This window comes from Staurois parvus, unplaced genomic scaffold, assembly GCF_062004578.1.
Source record: "Staurois parvus isolate SC_StPar_1 unplaced genomic scaffold, SC_StPar_1.0 ptg001328l, whole genome shotgun sequence".
NCBI lineage: Eukaryota > Metazoa > Chordata > Amphibia > Anura > Ranidae > Staurois > Staurois parvus.
In genome coordinates this window covers 6,322,482-6,337,063 of record NW_028319124.1, presented here as the reverse complement: position 1 = coordinate 6,337,063, position 14,582 = coordinate 6,322,482, and the positions used below count along the sequence as shown (strand labels likewise).

At 42.1% G+C, this 14,582-nt stretch overlaps 1 protein-coding gene across 6 annotated transcripts in view; it reads left to right on the top strand.

Moving 5' to 3' along the window:
- Window positions 1–14,582, top strand: part of FGFR1 (fibroblast growth factor receptor 1) — a 134,883-nt gene that overhangs the window by 89,841 nt on the left and 30,460 nt on the right. For all 6 annotated transcript variants that reach the window (XM_089661321.1, XM_089661319.1, XM_089661323.1 and 3 more), the window contains 3 exons: window positions 1,653–1,819; window positions 5,541–5,664; window positions 11,244–11,434. In XM_089661321.1, the coding sequence (XP_089517447.1) occupies window positions 1,653–1,819; window positions 5,541–5,664; window positions 11,244–11,434 (482 nt within the window). The remainder of the gene's footprint in view (window positions 1–1,652; window positions 1,820–5,540; window positions 5,665–11,243; window positions 11,435–14,582) is intronic.

The following is a 14,582-nucleotide window of genomic DNA, read 5'->3' as shown; positions in this document are numbered from 1 at the left end:
GGCCATAATGTTCCTCTTCTGAATGTGATTATTCTGCGTTCAGGAGAGGGATGTTTAACTTGCCCTAAAAGCTGCTGCTAAATTCTGATAAAAGCCTGTATGTGTATGGGCACATAGGCTTTTACTGAGCTGAGTTTACGGGCTTTTTTTTTTTTTTTTTTTATGCCAAACGCTCCTAAACTCGCGTTTAGGAGCAGCAGTGTACATGAGGCCTTAAAGTCACAGAGTGAAGGTAAGCAATAGTGTATGCACTTTGTGAGACAATTTCTTTTCTATGTTTTCACTTTGAAACAAGCCTGTCAGTGTGCTGATGACGTGTTTCATTTATGTCGTGCAATCAGTCCCCACAAAGCTACTTCTCTTAGCTGCTTGTCCTGTCATGGCTTCTACAGCAATAACATGCACATTTTAGAGCCAGGAGCCCTGAATTGTGGGGATGTTGAGGGTCCTACACCAAGAGTACCAAAGGAGTTTGGAATAAGGTGAGCATTGCTTGGAGTTCAGCTTTAAACATCCAGTTTAGTCTACTGAATTTTCTGTCCATTCGCCATACTAAGTACCAATTTTCTTGTGGCACACAAAGTATTTTAAGGCCCTGTTAACATGGGGAGATTAGCTACATAACCCACGCAGGACAGTCTTTTACCACGTGTCCCTGAATGCACTCTGGGTACCTTTTTGGAGCTATGCACCCTTACGAATGTGCATTTAGCCTCGTGTCCCAGTAGACATCTATGGGACTCTGGCTCGGAGATGCACGCAACACCTGTGTATCTGTGTGCCAGTAAAAGACAGCCTTACATAGGGTGCATAGCTCATTTCCCAGTGTGAATGGGGCCTGAGGCTGCATGCTTCAAAATATTGCTTTATTCTAGAAAATTGTTGACAACAGGTCAACTTTACCAATGTGACACATGCTTCTGGGTATTGCTGGCAAATGTTTAAATCTACAACAAAAGGTCAGAATAACTGACTGAGGCATAGCAATATTTTCCTAAAAACCATTCTGTGGAGAAACGTCAGAACAGACCTTTGTGTAAGAGCTCGTCTGTGTTATACAAATTTATATTCCCAGAATCGTTCAACCGCCCCCCTACATTCATCCGTTTTAATGTCAAGCAGCCACATGATCTCCCTTTCTCCCATTAACAGTTCACATTTAAACAACACATACCTTAAATTCCTGTGGGATTCCTCCAGCCCCATGCAATCCTAATTGAGTAAAGATCCCAGTACACCATTAACACTTGCAGTGCTAGGAAAGATTTGTGTGAGCAGAAGGTCATAACTTTGCTTGAAAAGAAAACACCTAGTCCAAAAATTGTTTGAATTGGGTGGAGTTTATTCTTTTTGTACTTGGCAATAAATTGAAGAACCGTAGTGGTTCAAATTTCACATACAATGCAAAAAGAAAACTACCCATATACAGTATAGTCACTGTAAAGGCTAAGTCCACCCAAAAAGATGTTTATTTTTGGGTGATTACTATGGTCTTGTTTACAAGATATCCTCATCAGGCTTACTAGATCTCTCTTCAAACCATGGCACAATGAAGCCATAAAAAGATGTTTTTGTTTTTTTACTTTCTGATGTTTATGGGAAATAAATCCATGTTTTTATATTGAAAATATTTGCCTCTTTTCTTTTCACAGGACCGTATTGGGCAAACCCGGAAAAGATGGAGAAGAAATTACATGCTGTACCGGCAGCCAAAACCGTGAAGTTCAGGTGTCCGGCAGGCGGGACACCTACACCCACACTACGCTGGCTAAAGAACGGCAAAGAGTTCAAACCAGATCACCGCATCGGTGGTTATAAGGTACAGATTGTCTTTGAAACACATGACTTGATGCATTATGGGTTACAGAATTTAGAATGTAATTTGTAATGCAAGCTGACAGCTACTATTGCTCAGCAAGGGCAGGTTTTTGGAGCTTACACCAGCCATATCACAAATTGATCTCAATCTGAGAGGCTCTATCCCTTCTTACATAATTATTACTAGGACAAGTGAAACAAGAATATACAACTTAAGGTAGGATGCTTTCTACTTTCTTTACAGATCTTCTGTTGACTGCAGAGGAAAAGGAGAGGCAACAAGGAGTCTTTGGATTCCTCTCAGCAGTACCCTTGCTCTATTTCCACTTCACCTCTCTGTCTAAATTTACCCAGCATAGTCTAGCAGTGATTGGACAAGACAAATGAAAATGTCAGGTTGCACATGTGGGTTTTTGTTGCCACCTAAGACCCTGCTGCCATAGGCCCTTGATTGTCTTGTGATAAATAGGGCCATACGGCTCAAGCTAGCCCCTAGGGTGGCTGGATTTCTATCACTTTTGGTCATACTTGATTATAGCTTTATTTGAAAAAAGAGAAGGGAAGTGCATCACTCTGAATTAGTCAACCAGCTTACAGTATATACTTGAATGTAACAAAGAAGTAGTAAAACACAATCGGAAGCAGAGCCTATGTAAGTAATGAACAAATATAGCTGCACCCAGATAAATATTTCAAATGTATGTAAACCCTGGCAATGAACTTCTCTAACTTACTCCCTTTTGGTCTATTTAAATATTTATTAGTTAATTAGCGCCAACAATTTCCAAACTTCACATATTGTACATTCACATCGGTCCCTACCCTGAAGGAACTTACAATCTAAACTCTCCTTCCTTCACATGCCACAGGCAAATTTAGATAGGAGCCAATTAACCTACCAGCATGTCTTAGGAATGTGGAGGAAACAGGAGGATCTGGAGGAAACCCACACCAACTCAGTGCAGACAGTGTCCTGGTTATGATTCCAACCAAGCACACCCCAATGTACTATTTAAAGTGTTTTCTTATATCTGTTAAGTGCAAAAAAAAATCTTGGGAGCTGATAACTTCCTATAGCACAATTAAGGAATCCAGGTAAGTGTGATTGATAAATTGTATGACTTTCTGGAAATTGGACAATATACAAATGTTCAGCAAAATCAAATTGTTTCTATAATAGAGATTCCCCTGATTTGCAAACACTGCTAGTCATTTAAAAAAAAGACCTCATGCATTCTGGGCATTTTTACAGCTGCTGTTTTTGGCTTCTGGAATTTTTCTACAGCCAGTAAACTCCCCAGCATGTTATCCTACGTGTCCATGCACACATAGGCTTACATAAGCATTTTTTGGCAGGGGCACTTTCTGTCTAGAACCCCCCCCCCCCTAGAACTAGTGGGGTTCAAGAGGAGGTTTTTTTAGCTGTAAAAACTCTAACGCTAGTTAATGTGGCAAACTGGTGTTTTTGAGCCAATTTGTTTTGTGCTAAAAACGCAGCTAAACGCTGATGAAAAATGCTCAAAAAAACCCAACAGAAAAACTTGCATTTTTATTGTAACTTAATACAGCTAATGCCCCCAGTGAGCATGAGGCATTAAGGTTGTGATAAAAGCTGTTGTTCTTGATGACAATTTACTGTTTATAAACATTTAGAATTTAGTAACCATTTATTTATAATTCTCTTTATGGTGCAAAACCCTAAAGCAACCTTCACCCATTCAAAGAAACCTTATACGTGAGTTACTGGCGTTTGCAAAGTGTTGACAACAACTTAGTGTGTATGTATATCCAAAACATTTTTCTAATCTTAGGATTACGTAGAAAAGGGTTAAAAAAAAAAAAGCACTAGTTTTTTTTTTCTGGTCTGGACACCATTTTGGGAAATTACCCTTACCTTCTTGTTCTAGAGATGCAATAGGGAGTTTAAGGACATCTCCCAAAGTGATAGGGAAATTCCCCTCTTAGACAGTTGGACCCGGAACAAGTATCCCTATTGGAAGATTTTCCCTCACTTTTTGTTCTAAAGGTGACTTAAAATTTTTGAATTTACATTTTTTGTAACAATAGTCACTAGCAAAAATAGGTGAATCTCTCCAATGGGGACACAGACAGTCAGGGCTTTTTTTCAGTGGGAGCGTGGGGGAACTCAGTTCCAGAACCTTCAGCACTGGATGTATGTAATGGCAAGGGGTGCTGGGGTGTTCTGGAGGGTCTATTGATGCTTGCTATTTTTCATTGAGGGGTCTATTGTTGCTGGTGGGGAATATGTTGTTGCTGGGGGGGGTCTTATGTTTCGGGGGGGGGTCACTTGTTGCTGGGAAATAGCTACTGTTGATGGAGGGGGCCTATTATTGCTGGAAGCTGGAGGGTTTAGAGATCTGTTGTTGCAGATGGGGTCTATTGTTGCTGGGGGATCTACTTTTGCTGGGGGGGGTCTATTGTAGCTGGCTGCAGGGGACCTATTTTGCTGCTTTTCTTGTTTTCATTTATAAACTTCAAAATTGCTTAGCACAACAATATGATACTTTTTGTTCTGTATTCTCTAAAATGGGCAGTACTGAAAGGTGGGTAGGAGGTGGAACCAAAGGACAGTGCTCGGAGGTGGGTAGGGGGCAGAGACAGGGGTGACCCAGAAGAGGAGAGTATTCTTTAAGGGAAAAAAAAGCTCTGCAGATCATAATAAAAACTTGAGAGGGTCTTTCCTCCAAACCTTCAATAAATTGTCTTGCCAGGAGGTACACTTTAGGTTTATATTAACACAACTTTTGACCAAACCTGTGCTTAGTTTTGAGCACCTCAATGGGAACAGTTGTTCATGGGTATGCATCCTTGTATAGATGCTTGACAACAAATACAGCAATACTGCTATAATGGGTTGTTAAAAGAGCTGACCTTTAGTATACCAACAGAAGAGCAGCATAAGCCCCAGTCCAGAAGGTAGTCTAGCAAAGTTGTGCAGTAGCTCTTCGGTCTCCTCTCATTGAGACTGCCTGGTGTTTATGACTATATTAGTGATGCTCCACTTTAACTGGGAAGCTGCCAGGACATGAGATCACCTTGCGTGCCAGTCCAGATTTGAAGTTGGGCCATCTTTTCTCTCGTCCCAGCATGCTATCTTCTTTAGTTTAGCAGAAGTTTTAGAAGTTGAGGCTCATTAATCTCTCCCCCTGCTGATTACTGAGCTTGTTAGATGGTCTAACAAGCTGCGGGTAATTAAGAAGTATAGAAAAGGAAGCAAAGCTTGTTATACGTGCTAGATCTAATCTATCAAATCTAATCTATCAAATCTAATCTATCTATCGAATCTAATCTATCTATCTTTTTTTTAATCAACTCCTAGCAAGCTGCCATTTGTGCTTCTGTATAGTGTGTTCCAGCAGAGTCTTAGTACTTGGGTCTGAGGCGGTTTGTCTTTCTTGCATATCTCCATAGACATGTCTTCTGTCCTGGGTGTCGGAACGTTCACACTTTGACCATTGTTAAAATCATAAATATGACCAGACATGACCTTAGCTGTTTTTCTTCCTTGGCAAATTACTAGGGCATGCCAAGGAGGAGGGGTGTCCATACGAAGGGTGGTTGTTTTTTCCGAAGTGTAAGAATGTTAGGTGGCCAGTTTACATACACAAAGTGCTTTACAGAAATCATCTTTTTGTAAATTGAACGTCATGCCACAAAAGCATTATGCAAAAAAGAAAATTTTTTTTTTTTTTCATTTGTAGGTCCGTTCTCAGACATGGAGTCTTATAATGGATTCGGTTGTTCCATCTGACAAGGGGAATTACACCTGTATTGTAGAGAACAAGTATGGCAATATTAACCACACGTATCAGCTGGATGTAGTCGGTAAGAGCTCAAATTTTTTAAATTAAAAGATCTGAAAAGCATGTCAATTAATTCAAGCTTGCAGTTATGATCTATACTTCCTCTGAGACCACAGATCCTGCTGGAATGTTCTTGTACATCTGTTCCTTGATTATATTATAAACACTTTATGGATCAATGCTGAATATACAGTTAGGGCTTCCACAGCTTAAGCAGAACTGATCTACCTGCAATCAAAATTTTGGATCTTTTATAGATATTCCTGATGTGAACTCTGGACAAAGTAAAGTGGTAGCTGATACAGGTTGTGTTGAATCATCCATCACGGTAATATGGTGCAACTCAGTGCACGGAAGAGCACTGTTAGCCAGGTTTTCAACCAATGCTAGTGCATGTGTAAGCCATGTACCGGGGTGGGCTCCCCAGGATACAGTGAAGTCACGAACGAGGAAAGCAACCCCAACACCTGCTTTTGCCACAACAGAATTTTGCTTAGATGTGGCAAATAAACACAACCACAAATGCTGGAAACATACAATAAATTTACATACACCCAGCCCAAAGGCTGAGACCCTTGTGCTGCACAGCACGGTGCCTTCTGATGGATGAAGGTAGAAAGTGAAGTAATTTACCTACTGGCGTCCACAACTAAGCTGCCACACCTTAACTGTTATTACCCTAAAAGAGCAGGAATCAGTGTATGGGTGTGTGGTATGGGCTAGCCTGCGGTGCAGCACAACAGCTTACAATCTTACACAAATCTACAGTATTCCCCCTCCCATAACTGGTCCTGTAGCACGTGCCCGAGTATTCCTTCTGAGCAAAACGCCAGTCTGGCTTAAGTTTGTAGGATTTTATCAGCTCTCCAATGTGAAATGTCACTTTAAGTTGTGGAGCCCTTCCAATGATCAGTAACAACACTTGTGGCCTGACACAAACAGAGACCCTAACTAACTAACTAACTATAGGCCTGGACTCAGTCTCAAGGTGCCAACACTGAAATGAGGTGCGTGCACGATCTTACCGACCTGGGTCTGCTTTGCATCCTCTGGTGACTCTGAACAGAACAAATGTCTCTCCAACAAGCATGCAGTCTCGCCGTATATGTTGCTTAGTTCCTCTGGTCTTATCAGCATTCCTGACAGCAATTTCATCAGCATTCCTGGCAGCAATCTCATCAGCTTCACGTAGCTGCAGCTCTGGTTACGGAGGGACACTTTCACACCTGGATGTCATCAGATTCTCAGCTCACAGGGCCCCTTATTCACTATGCTCCAAAACATGGCTTCTCTCCTTCCTGTTCTCTCAAACTCTGTGTGCAAAACTCCACCTCTTCATGAATATACAAATCTCTATGCAGTCTGGTGTTAGAAAACCAGTGACATCTTGTGGCTAAACTGCAGAATGTCAGTCAAAACATTAATTTACTTCCACACAAACAGTGTTCAAACAATGAGAGCTGTTTCCCCATCTCACACGTTTTGATTCTTCCAGTGGGGCCTAGTAATTTGTTACATTTAATATACACCCATTAATAGAGAATTGTCAGCAATGCTCAGCTTTGTTCATCCCCAGGAATACAAAAGAACTGAAACTAGTTTTATAGATTGCCACCTAGTAATTGAGAATACTGCTTTGAGTGAACTCCTTTTAGGGTAGGTGAGCCTTCCTCCATGTCACTGCGTTGAGCACCAGAATTTAGGTTGACATAAAAGGCCTACCCCGGGGTGGGTTCATCTGGGCAACGATAGATATGATGGATGGGGCCACTCACCCTGCACATGGGGTGCCTTTTGCTATGTCGCTCTCATCAATGCCCTGGGACAAGACAAGGACCGCTTTCAGGGAAAATCAACATTAAGATGATCCTCCAGCTTAGAGATGGGCATTACACCATGTACTTTGAGTGAATAAACTGGATTTTAGTTAACCAACTGGTCTTGTGTCAATGAACACCTTGACTGTAACTGTTGGCAATTAGGAGGGACATGCTGAGCTCTTGCCGATTCCACCTATTCAGTGTACCTCTGTCCCCTCACTCCTAGTGACAGAATGGGATCTCACTATGCACATAGCACATACCTATGCATGCTCTTTGTTCTTCTTGTTCTTCCATACCTGATGGCTAGGTCAAGGGCCTCGCGATGCTGATCTGCTCCAATTAATATGGGAAACAGACTGCTAGGGAGGGAGCCCAAAGCAGAGACCCCATTTAGCACCGGTACCACATTTCCTAATAGGCTGCTTATACTGGTTACTAATCTCTTTACTCCTGGCAACTGCTGGCTTTTCCTTTGTACTATGTTTACTCTTGCAGAGACTGACTTCATGCCTCAATGTGCTTTAACTGACCCAAACTTCAGATGTGTATGTGTGTTGGTTACTTCTATGCACCCCATTTAGACCTTTTCAAAGGACAACATTTGAAAGGCTTTACTGAGAAAATGTTAGCACAGCATGCCTGCATAGGTAGAGTCCAATAGAGGCAAGTCCAGAGTGATGGTGGTCCATGGCGATAGTGTCCTGATGAGTGGGTGTCTTCACAGAGAAGAGTCCCTGAAGACCCTCTATATGACATTTTTGTGGTTCTTCTAGAAGAATTTAATGGGAGAAAACGATTACACCCCCCCCCCCCTTTCCTCCTTCTTGTTATACACAGGATAGGTGACCCAGACAAAGAAACAAATCTTCGCAAACATTGAACCGTCCATGCTCCGTGGTTCTGTCTGTCAGCCCTTATATCATTACAGGGTACAGTGGTGTGGTAGGGGCCTACAAGAATGAACCAACCATGGCACTCAGTGGGAAATCAGGCATTCAACACACCTGGAATTATCTCTGATGCCGAAGAGGTTTCCAGAAAGCAGTGTGGACAGTGGGACATGTACTTAAAGCCTTTTTTTAGGAACATGTGCACTTTAAAGCACAGCCATAGTATATCTAAATCCCAAGAAGGCGTACTTGCAGACACACAAAGGCATAATTTGTCATATAGCTAAAACTGCTTTTTATGTGAGCATGCATGTCCACAGAAGCTCACAGAATTGTCAACGTGTATAGCTAACCTTTTAAAAGTACAACTGCTCTTGTAGAAGTTGTGATGGGGTTAATTCTGGGTTTGTATTCACACACCTGGTGCCTGCTCAAGAAAGCAGTTAGGTGAAGTTACTCTTAACTAGGTGACTATATGTGCAAAAACCTCTGCATTCTGTTCCATTTGACTGACAAAGGCCTCAAGGACTAAATCCATAGGATAATAAATGCCCGGCATTGCATAAACTGTACTGATTGCCTTTAATGTAGCTGAGGTAATTTGGTGATTCCTAAGCCAGTTATATCACGAATGAATGCTGTGTAATCACTCCGAGGGAACCATTTTTAATTCCCCTCACAGATGTCTCATATGATACGCTCCAGAAAAAAAAAATCAAAACAAATATTTCACAAGCAGCTGTGTTATTTGAGACAAGAATGGAAAGAAATTAGGCATTTGTGCATGTTATGATAGCACTGGGCTGGTTTTCAGGCAGGGAAGAAAAAATGTACTTGTTTTTCTGCCCTCTATCTGACAAATCAAGAAATTACCCTCCATTTCCTCAAGTAAGTAGCCAATTCTTCACTCAAATATTTCCTTCATTCAACATCCGACTTTAATTATGCTACATATTTTAGCCGCTCTGACTCCCCACCACCCCCATTTCCACCTCACAGATCCTATTAAATTTCAGATATTTCCTGTGCAGGGGGCAATGAGGCCTAGTTTAAGGTGCTGAATTTATTTAGTCTGTCAGCATTTTTTCCCCCTGGTCTCCAGCCTGCTTCTGCTACACGTCCTTTATTCATTTTGACTGCTTTCTTCCTGGATGTGGAAAAAAAAAATTAACTCAAACAAAGCCTAATTTATTTCGGTTTGTCAAAAAAGCAGACTTGTTGGCTTTTATGAAGAGGACGGCAAGTTGGAAACTGGTTACTTCTGACAACACGGAGGGCTCTTCTTTACCCAGTACTTTGATGACTGATGCCCAGTTGGTCCTATTTATCAAATTGTGAGACAGGAAAGCACCTTTGGTGTATCCTGCAGGTAGGCAGCTTCAAGCTGCCATCTTTTTTAAAGTCGGTTTGAAAATATGTAGAAAATAACTGATTTTTCCTGTCCATTGATGATAGCTGTGTGGCTGATCTCTGACAGCTGGATGAAAATGTTTTGTCTAATATGTAGTAACCCACTGCATGTAACTCCTGTTGTATGCATGTTTTTTTTTTTTTTCCTTTTTTTTTTTTTTTAATACCAGTAGTTATGCAGATATATATCAATCAGCCATAACATTATAACTCGCCTAATATTGGGTAGGTCCCCCTTTTGCTGCCTAAACAGCCCCGATCTATCACAGCATGGATGACACTAGACCTCTAAAGGTATGCTGTGGTATCTGACACCAAGCTGCAAGTAGCGGATCCTTTTAAGTCTTGTAAGTTGTGAGGTGGGAGCTCCATGGATTGGTTTTTATTTTTCCAGCATATCCAATAGATGCACAATGGATTGAGATCTGGTGAATTTGGAGACCAATTCAACACCTCAAACTGTTGAACCATTTTTGCAGCATAGCAGGAAGCATTATCGTGCTAAAAGAGGTCACTGCCACCAGGGAATACCACCACCACCACATGAAGGGGTCTACTTGGTCAGCAACAATGTTTAGGTAGGTGGTATGTAACATGAATAGCAGGACCCAAGGCTTCCCAACAGAACATTTCCCAAAGCATCACACTGCCTCTGTCGGCTTGCCTTCTTCCCTTACTGCATCCTGATACAATTTCTTCCCCAGGTACATGATGCACATGCACTCAGCCATGATCATATTATGTAACAAAATATGTGATTCATCAGACCAGGCCACAGTCTTCTATTGCTCTTCTGCTCATGTGACCATTGTTGGCATTTTTGGCTGTGGACACTGGTCCGCATGGCTATCCTTACTGCTCTGTGGTTACGCAGCCCCATATACAACAAACTGAAATCCCCATTTTTTTGCTTTCAACACATCAACTTCATGGACAACATGTTTATTTGCTGCCTAATATATCCCGCCGACATTCAGATGTTGTTGTAACTAGTTCATTGTTATTCACTTTACCGCTAAATAATAATGTTTAGGTTGATTGGTGTATGCTGATGGTGCACAGATGTGTCTAGACATTTTCAGCCAAATTCAGTAATGGAATGTTAAACAAGCCTGTGGAAACACAGCTCTGACCAGACCGGTTCACAATGGGCTTCGACTGCACTTTGTGCTTGGTCATGCTATCTGATTGGGAACATTACATGGCCAAGCAGTGGGAAGAATCAAGAAGGCTCCCTATGTGGGGTACCAGTGGCTTCTCTGCACTGTATTGCTGGTGACGGTATTTGCTATTTCACCTCTTGCACTGGCAAGCTGGACTTTTTTGGAAGACTTAAGGGGCAGTATCCACCAAAAGGAGGAATACAGTATATCCAAGATGTTAGAAAATAGTTTTATTAATGAAATTGTAATGTATTCACACTGCATTTGGGACTAAAAGCGATGGAATTGCATTTTATATTTCTTTTTTTCCCTCAGAGCGTTCCCCTCACCGGCCAATCCTTCAAGCTGGACTGCCAGCGAATACATCAGTCACTGTTGGAAGTAATGCCGAGTTCTACTGCAAAGTGTACAGTGATCCACAGCCTCACATACAATGGCTTAGGCACATTGAGATCAACGGGAGCAAAATAGCCTCCGATGGCTACCCTTATGTGGAGATTCTGAAAGTAGGTATTCTGATATAATATCCCTGTGTTTGATGACATCTGGCTCTGGGAGTAATGGGGTTAATATAGGTAGCTGCTCCTGGTCTTGTTTAGTGCAAAAAGCCCGATGGAAAATCAGCCAACCAGATGCAGCACATTGAGTCTGCCGAATACAATTAGTCAGGGTTTGTATTATTTATTAACTAGGGGGGTTGCTAAATATAGAGCCGTCTATGGCCATATCCTGACAACAGGCTCTGGCGCACTGACGCAGTGTGACGAGGCAGCCGTCTCCTTCACATTGAATGTACCAGCGGGCTTGTCTTCTAGAGTCTGCTTCAAGTTAGAAAGTATTTTATTCATTTGGTAATGTTTTCAAATTTTATTGAGCTTTACAGTGTGTTCAGTAAGACCATAAGTGCACTTTGCTTTTTTTTTTAATGTTTAAAATGCAGCTTTTGGTGAGATGGATATTTTAGATTTTTTGCTCATTTTCTAGTATAGGACCAGGTTTGTTACATATATCAAGTTGTTATAAAATGTGGTTGTAAAGGCTCAAGGTTATTTATCTTCATGCTTTCTATGCATCAAGGTAAAAAAAAACCACCTGTGTGCAACAGCCACCCAGCTCCCCTAATACTTACCCTAATCCTTACCCTAATCCCATCATGATCTAGTGATGTGCACGAGAGCCATGGCTCTCTGAGGACTCTCCCTCACCATTGGCTACCACTGCTGTCAATCATAGCCAGAGAGGTAATGAGAAGAGAGAAGGGTAGGGGTCAAGCCACAGCTCAGTGTGTGAATGGACACGCAGAGCAGTGGCTCAAGAGTGAGCCTGCTTGGGTGCCCCTATAGCAAGCTGCTTGCTATTGGGGAACTCAGCAGGAGGGAAGGGCCAAGAGCACCAGCGGGGAATCCAAGCAGAGGAGTATCAGGGCTGCTGTGTGCAAAACCACTGCACAGAGCAGGTAAGTATAACATGTTTGTTTTTTTTGTTTTTTTTAATTGCCTTTAATATTGTAACTTAGGATAAGTTCACCTTTGGAACATGTAACATGTTCCCATAGCCGCAGCCATGCCCGATTTCTCCCCGTACGATCTGTTCGATATAAAAATCGTGCAGCCATGCGGGTCTCCAGCTGTAGGTCTGCGTCCCTCATTCAGTGTTCTGTGAATGAGTGCCTACAAGTCCCAACATTGTCAGTGGCTGTGGGCTTGTAGCTTTCAATGAACTACCATGGCCCTGTGGAGCGCCGTGGTAATGCATTGAAGTTTCCTGTCCGTATATCTGCTTACTCGCACATCCTGTACAGCAAGCAGATATTCTGACAGGTCTGCAGGAGACCTGCATGGCATCAGCAATCTACTGATCTCTGGTGCAATGCTTTCCAGGCTCCTTTGGACAAAAATAATAAATGCACATTTTTTTACCCGCAAAAAAATGCGTATTATTGTCCAAAAGGTGAACATATCCTTTAATAAAATTTGAAGATCAGTTGTAGCCAAAACATATACATTTGAGTAGAGTAGAGAAGGGTTAGAACATCTCTTTGGTTTTTTATTGCTGTCTTTACCTACAGAGGGGAAATTACCTCTCAGAAGGGACAGAAAGTGATGTGAGATCTCAGATTGAAACGAGAATACAGTTTTTTTAGAGGGGAAATGTTGGAAGCCTTGTGAGATTTTTCCAGCTTGTCTATTCCTTCCTCTCCCAGTGACACCAGTTCCCCTCATTTTATGTCCTTGTGTCATCTTCTCAGCTGGGTCACAGACTGTAAGAAAAATCTGACAAAGGTTCAATTTATCAAAAACTAAATTTAAATGGAGTGTTTTGGTTGAAAGGAGGAAGAGTTTGAGAAATTCATAATAACTCATTAATGTGTTAAAGAATCATAAATAGCATTCACAGATACATATGTATCCAAACCTGCATAAAGATGAAGATTTTTTTCAGATTTCTGTAGCCCTTTGACTTTTTTGTTGTCATATTACATAAAAGGTGACACCAAAATGACAGCGGTAGTTGTATTTTTGTGGGAGCATTAAACAGGTCAGTGGTTTGTTCGAAAACATTTCTCCCAAAAATGTAAACATCATCTTAAAAATCCTCTTTAGTTGAAATCTCCTAAATCTAACACATTCATTTGTGAATGCTCTTACAGCCTTTTCACTTACAGTGGTATTAAACCACAAACCAAAAATATAATATATTGCAATTTACCGATCATTAGATGTGGTGGCTACATTTGTTTTCTTTTTTTAACCCTTTTTCCCTCTTTTCACCTGGTGCTCTGGCCATTAACACACCCTCTATTAGAGTGCCTCCACACTGGATAAAGGAGCACATGTGGTTGCTTTGGACAGCAGCATTGTTAATCTGAGGGGGGGGGGGGATGTAAGATGCACTAGCAGATTTAGATACACTAAAATCTGAAGCTAAACTCCAGCTAACACTACTTAAAGCGGAGTTCCACTCACCTGTCAAAAAATAAAAGTCAGCAGCTAAAAGAACTGTAGCTGCTGACGTTTAAAAAAAAAAAACAGCCACTTACCTGTCCCTCGGTCCTGTGGTGTGTCCCCCGCAGCCCTTTTCACCGGCCATCCTGGATTCAAGGAGGCCAGCATCTTTAGTGTGGGCACCCGGCTGTGATAGCTTGCGGCTTCACAGCCGGGTACCCACTGCGCATTCACGAGTAGCGCTGCACATCATGAATGGTCCTGTAGTCTTCTGGGACCTGTCACATGCCCCAATAGACTACAGGAAGGGAGGGAGGGAAGACACCTTCCGTTTCCGATCGCCAAGGCAATCGGAGCGTAAGTGGGAGCGGGTACCTAGGGGCGGACTGACAACTCATGGGGCCCCCGGGCAATAGGGGATCATAGGGCCCCTGTGTCCTTGCCCAAACTCAATGCCTATTAAAAAGGTACCAGGGGCATCTTATGGGGCCCCCTACTGACCCCGGGCCCTCGGGCAGTGCCTGAGTTTCCAAATGGTCAGTCCGCCCTTGCAGGTACCCACTCCCCGCCCCCCAAAGGTGCCAATTCTTAACGGGGAGCAGTCCTTAAAGCGTAACTTCCCCTTTTGGGTGGAGCTCCGCTTTAAGTACTTACAGCATTTTTATTTTCTTTTGGGGATAAAGGGTTTACCTAAATACAAGCTGATCAT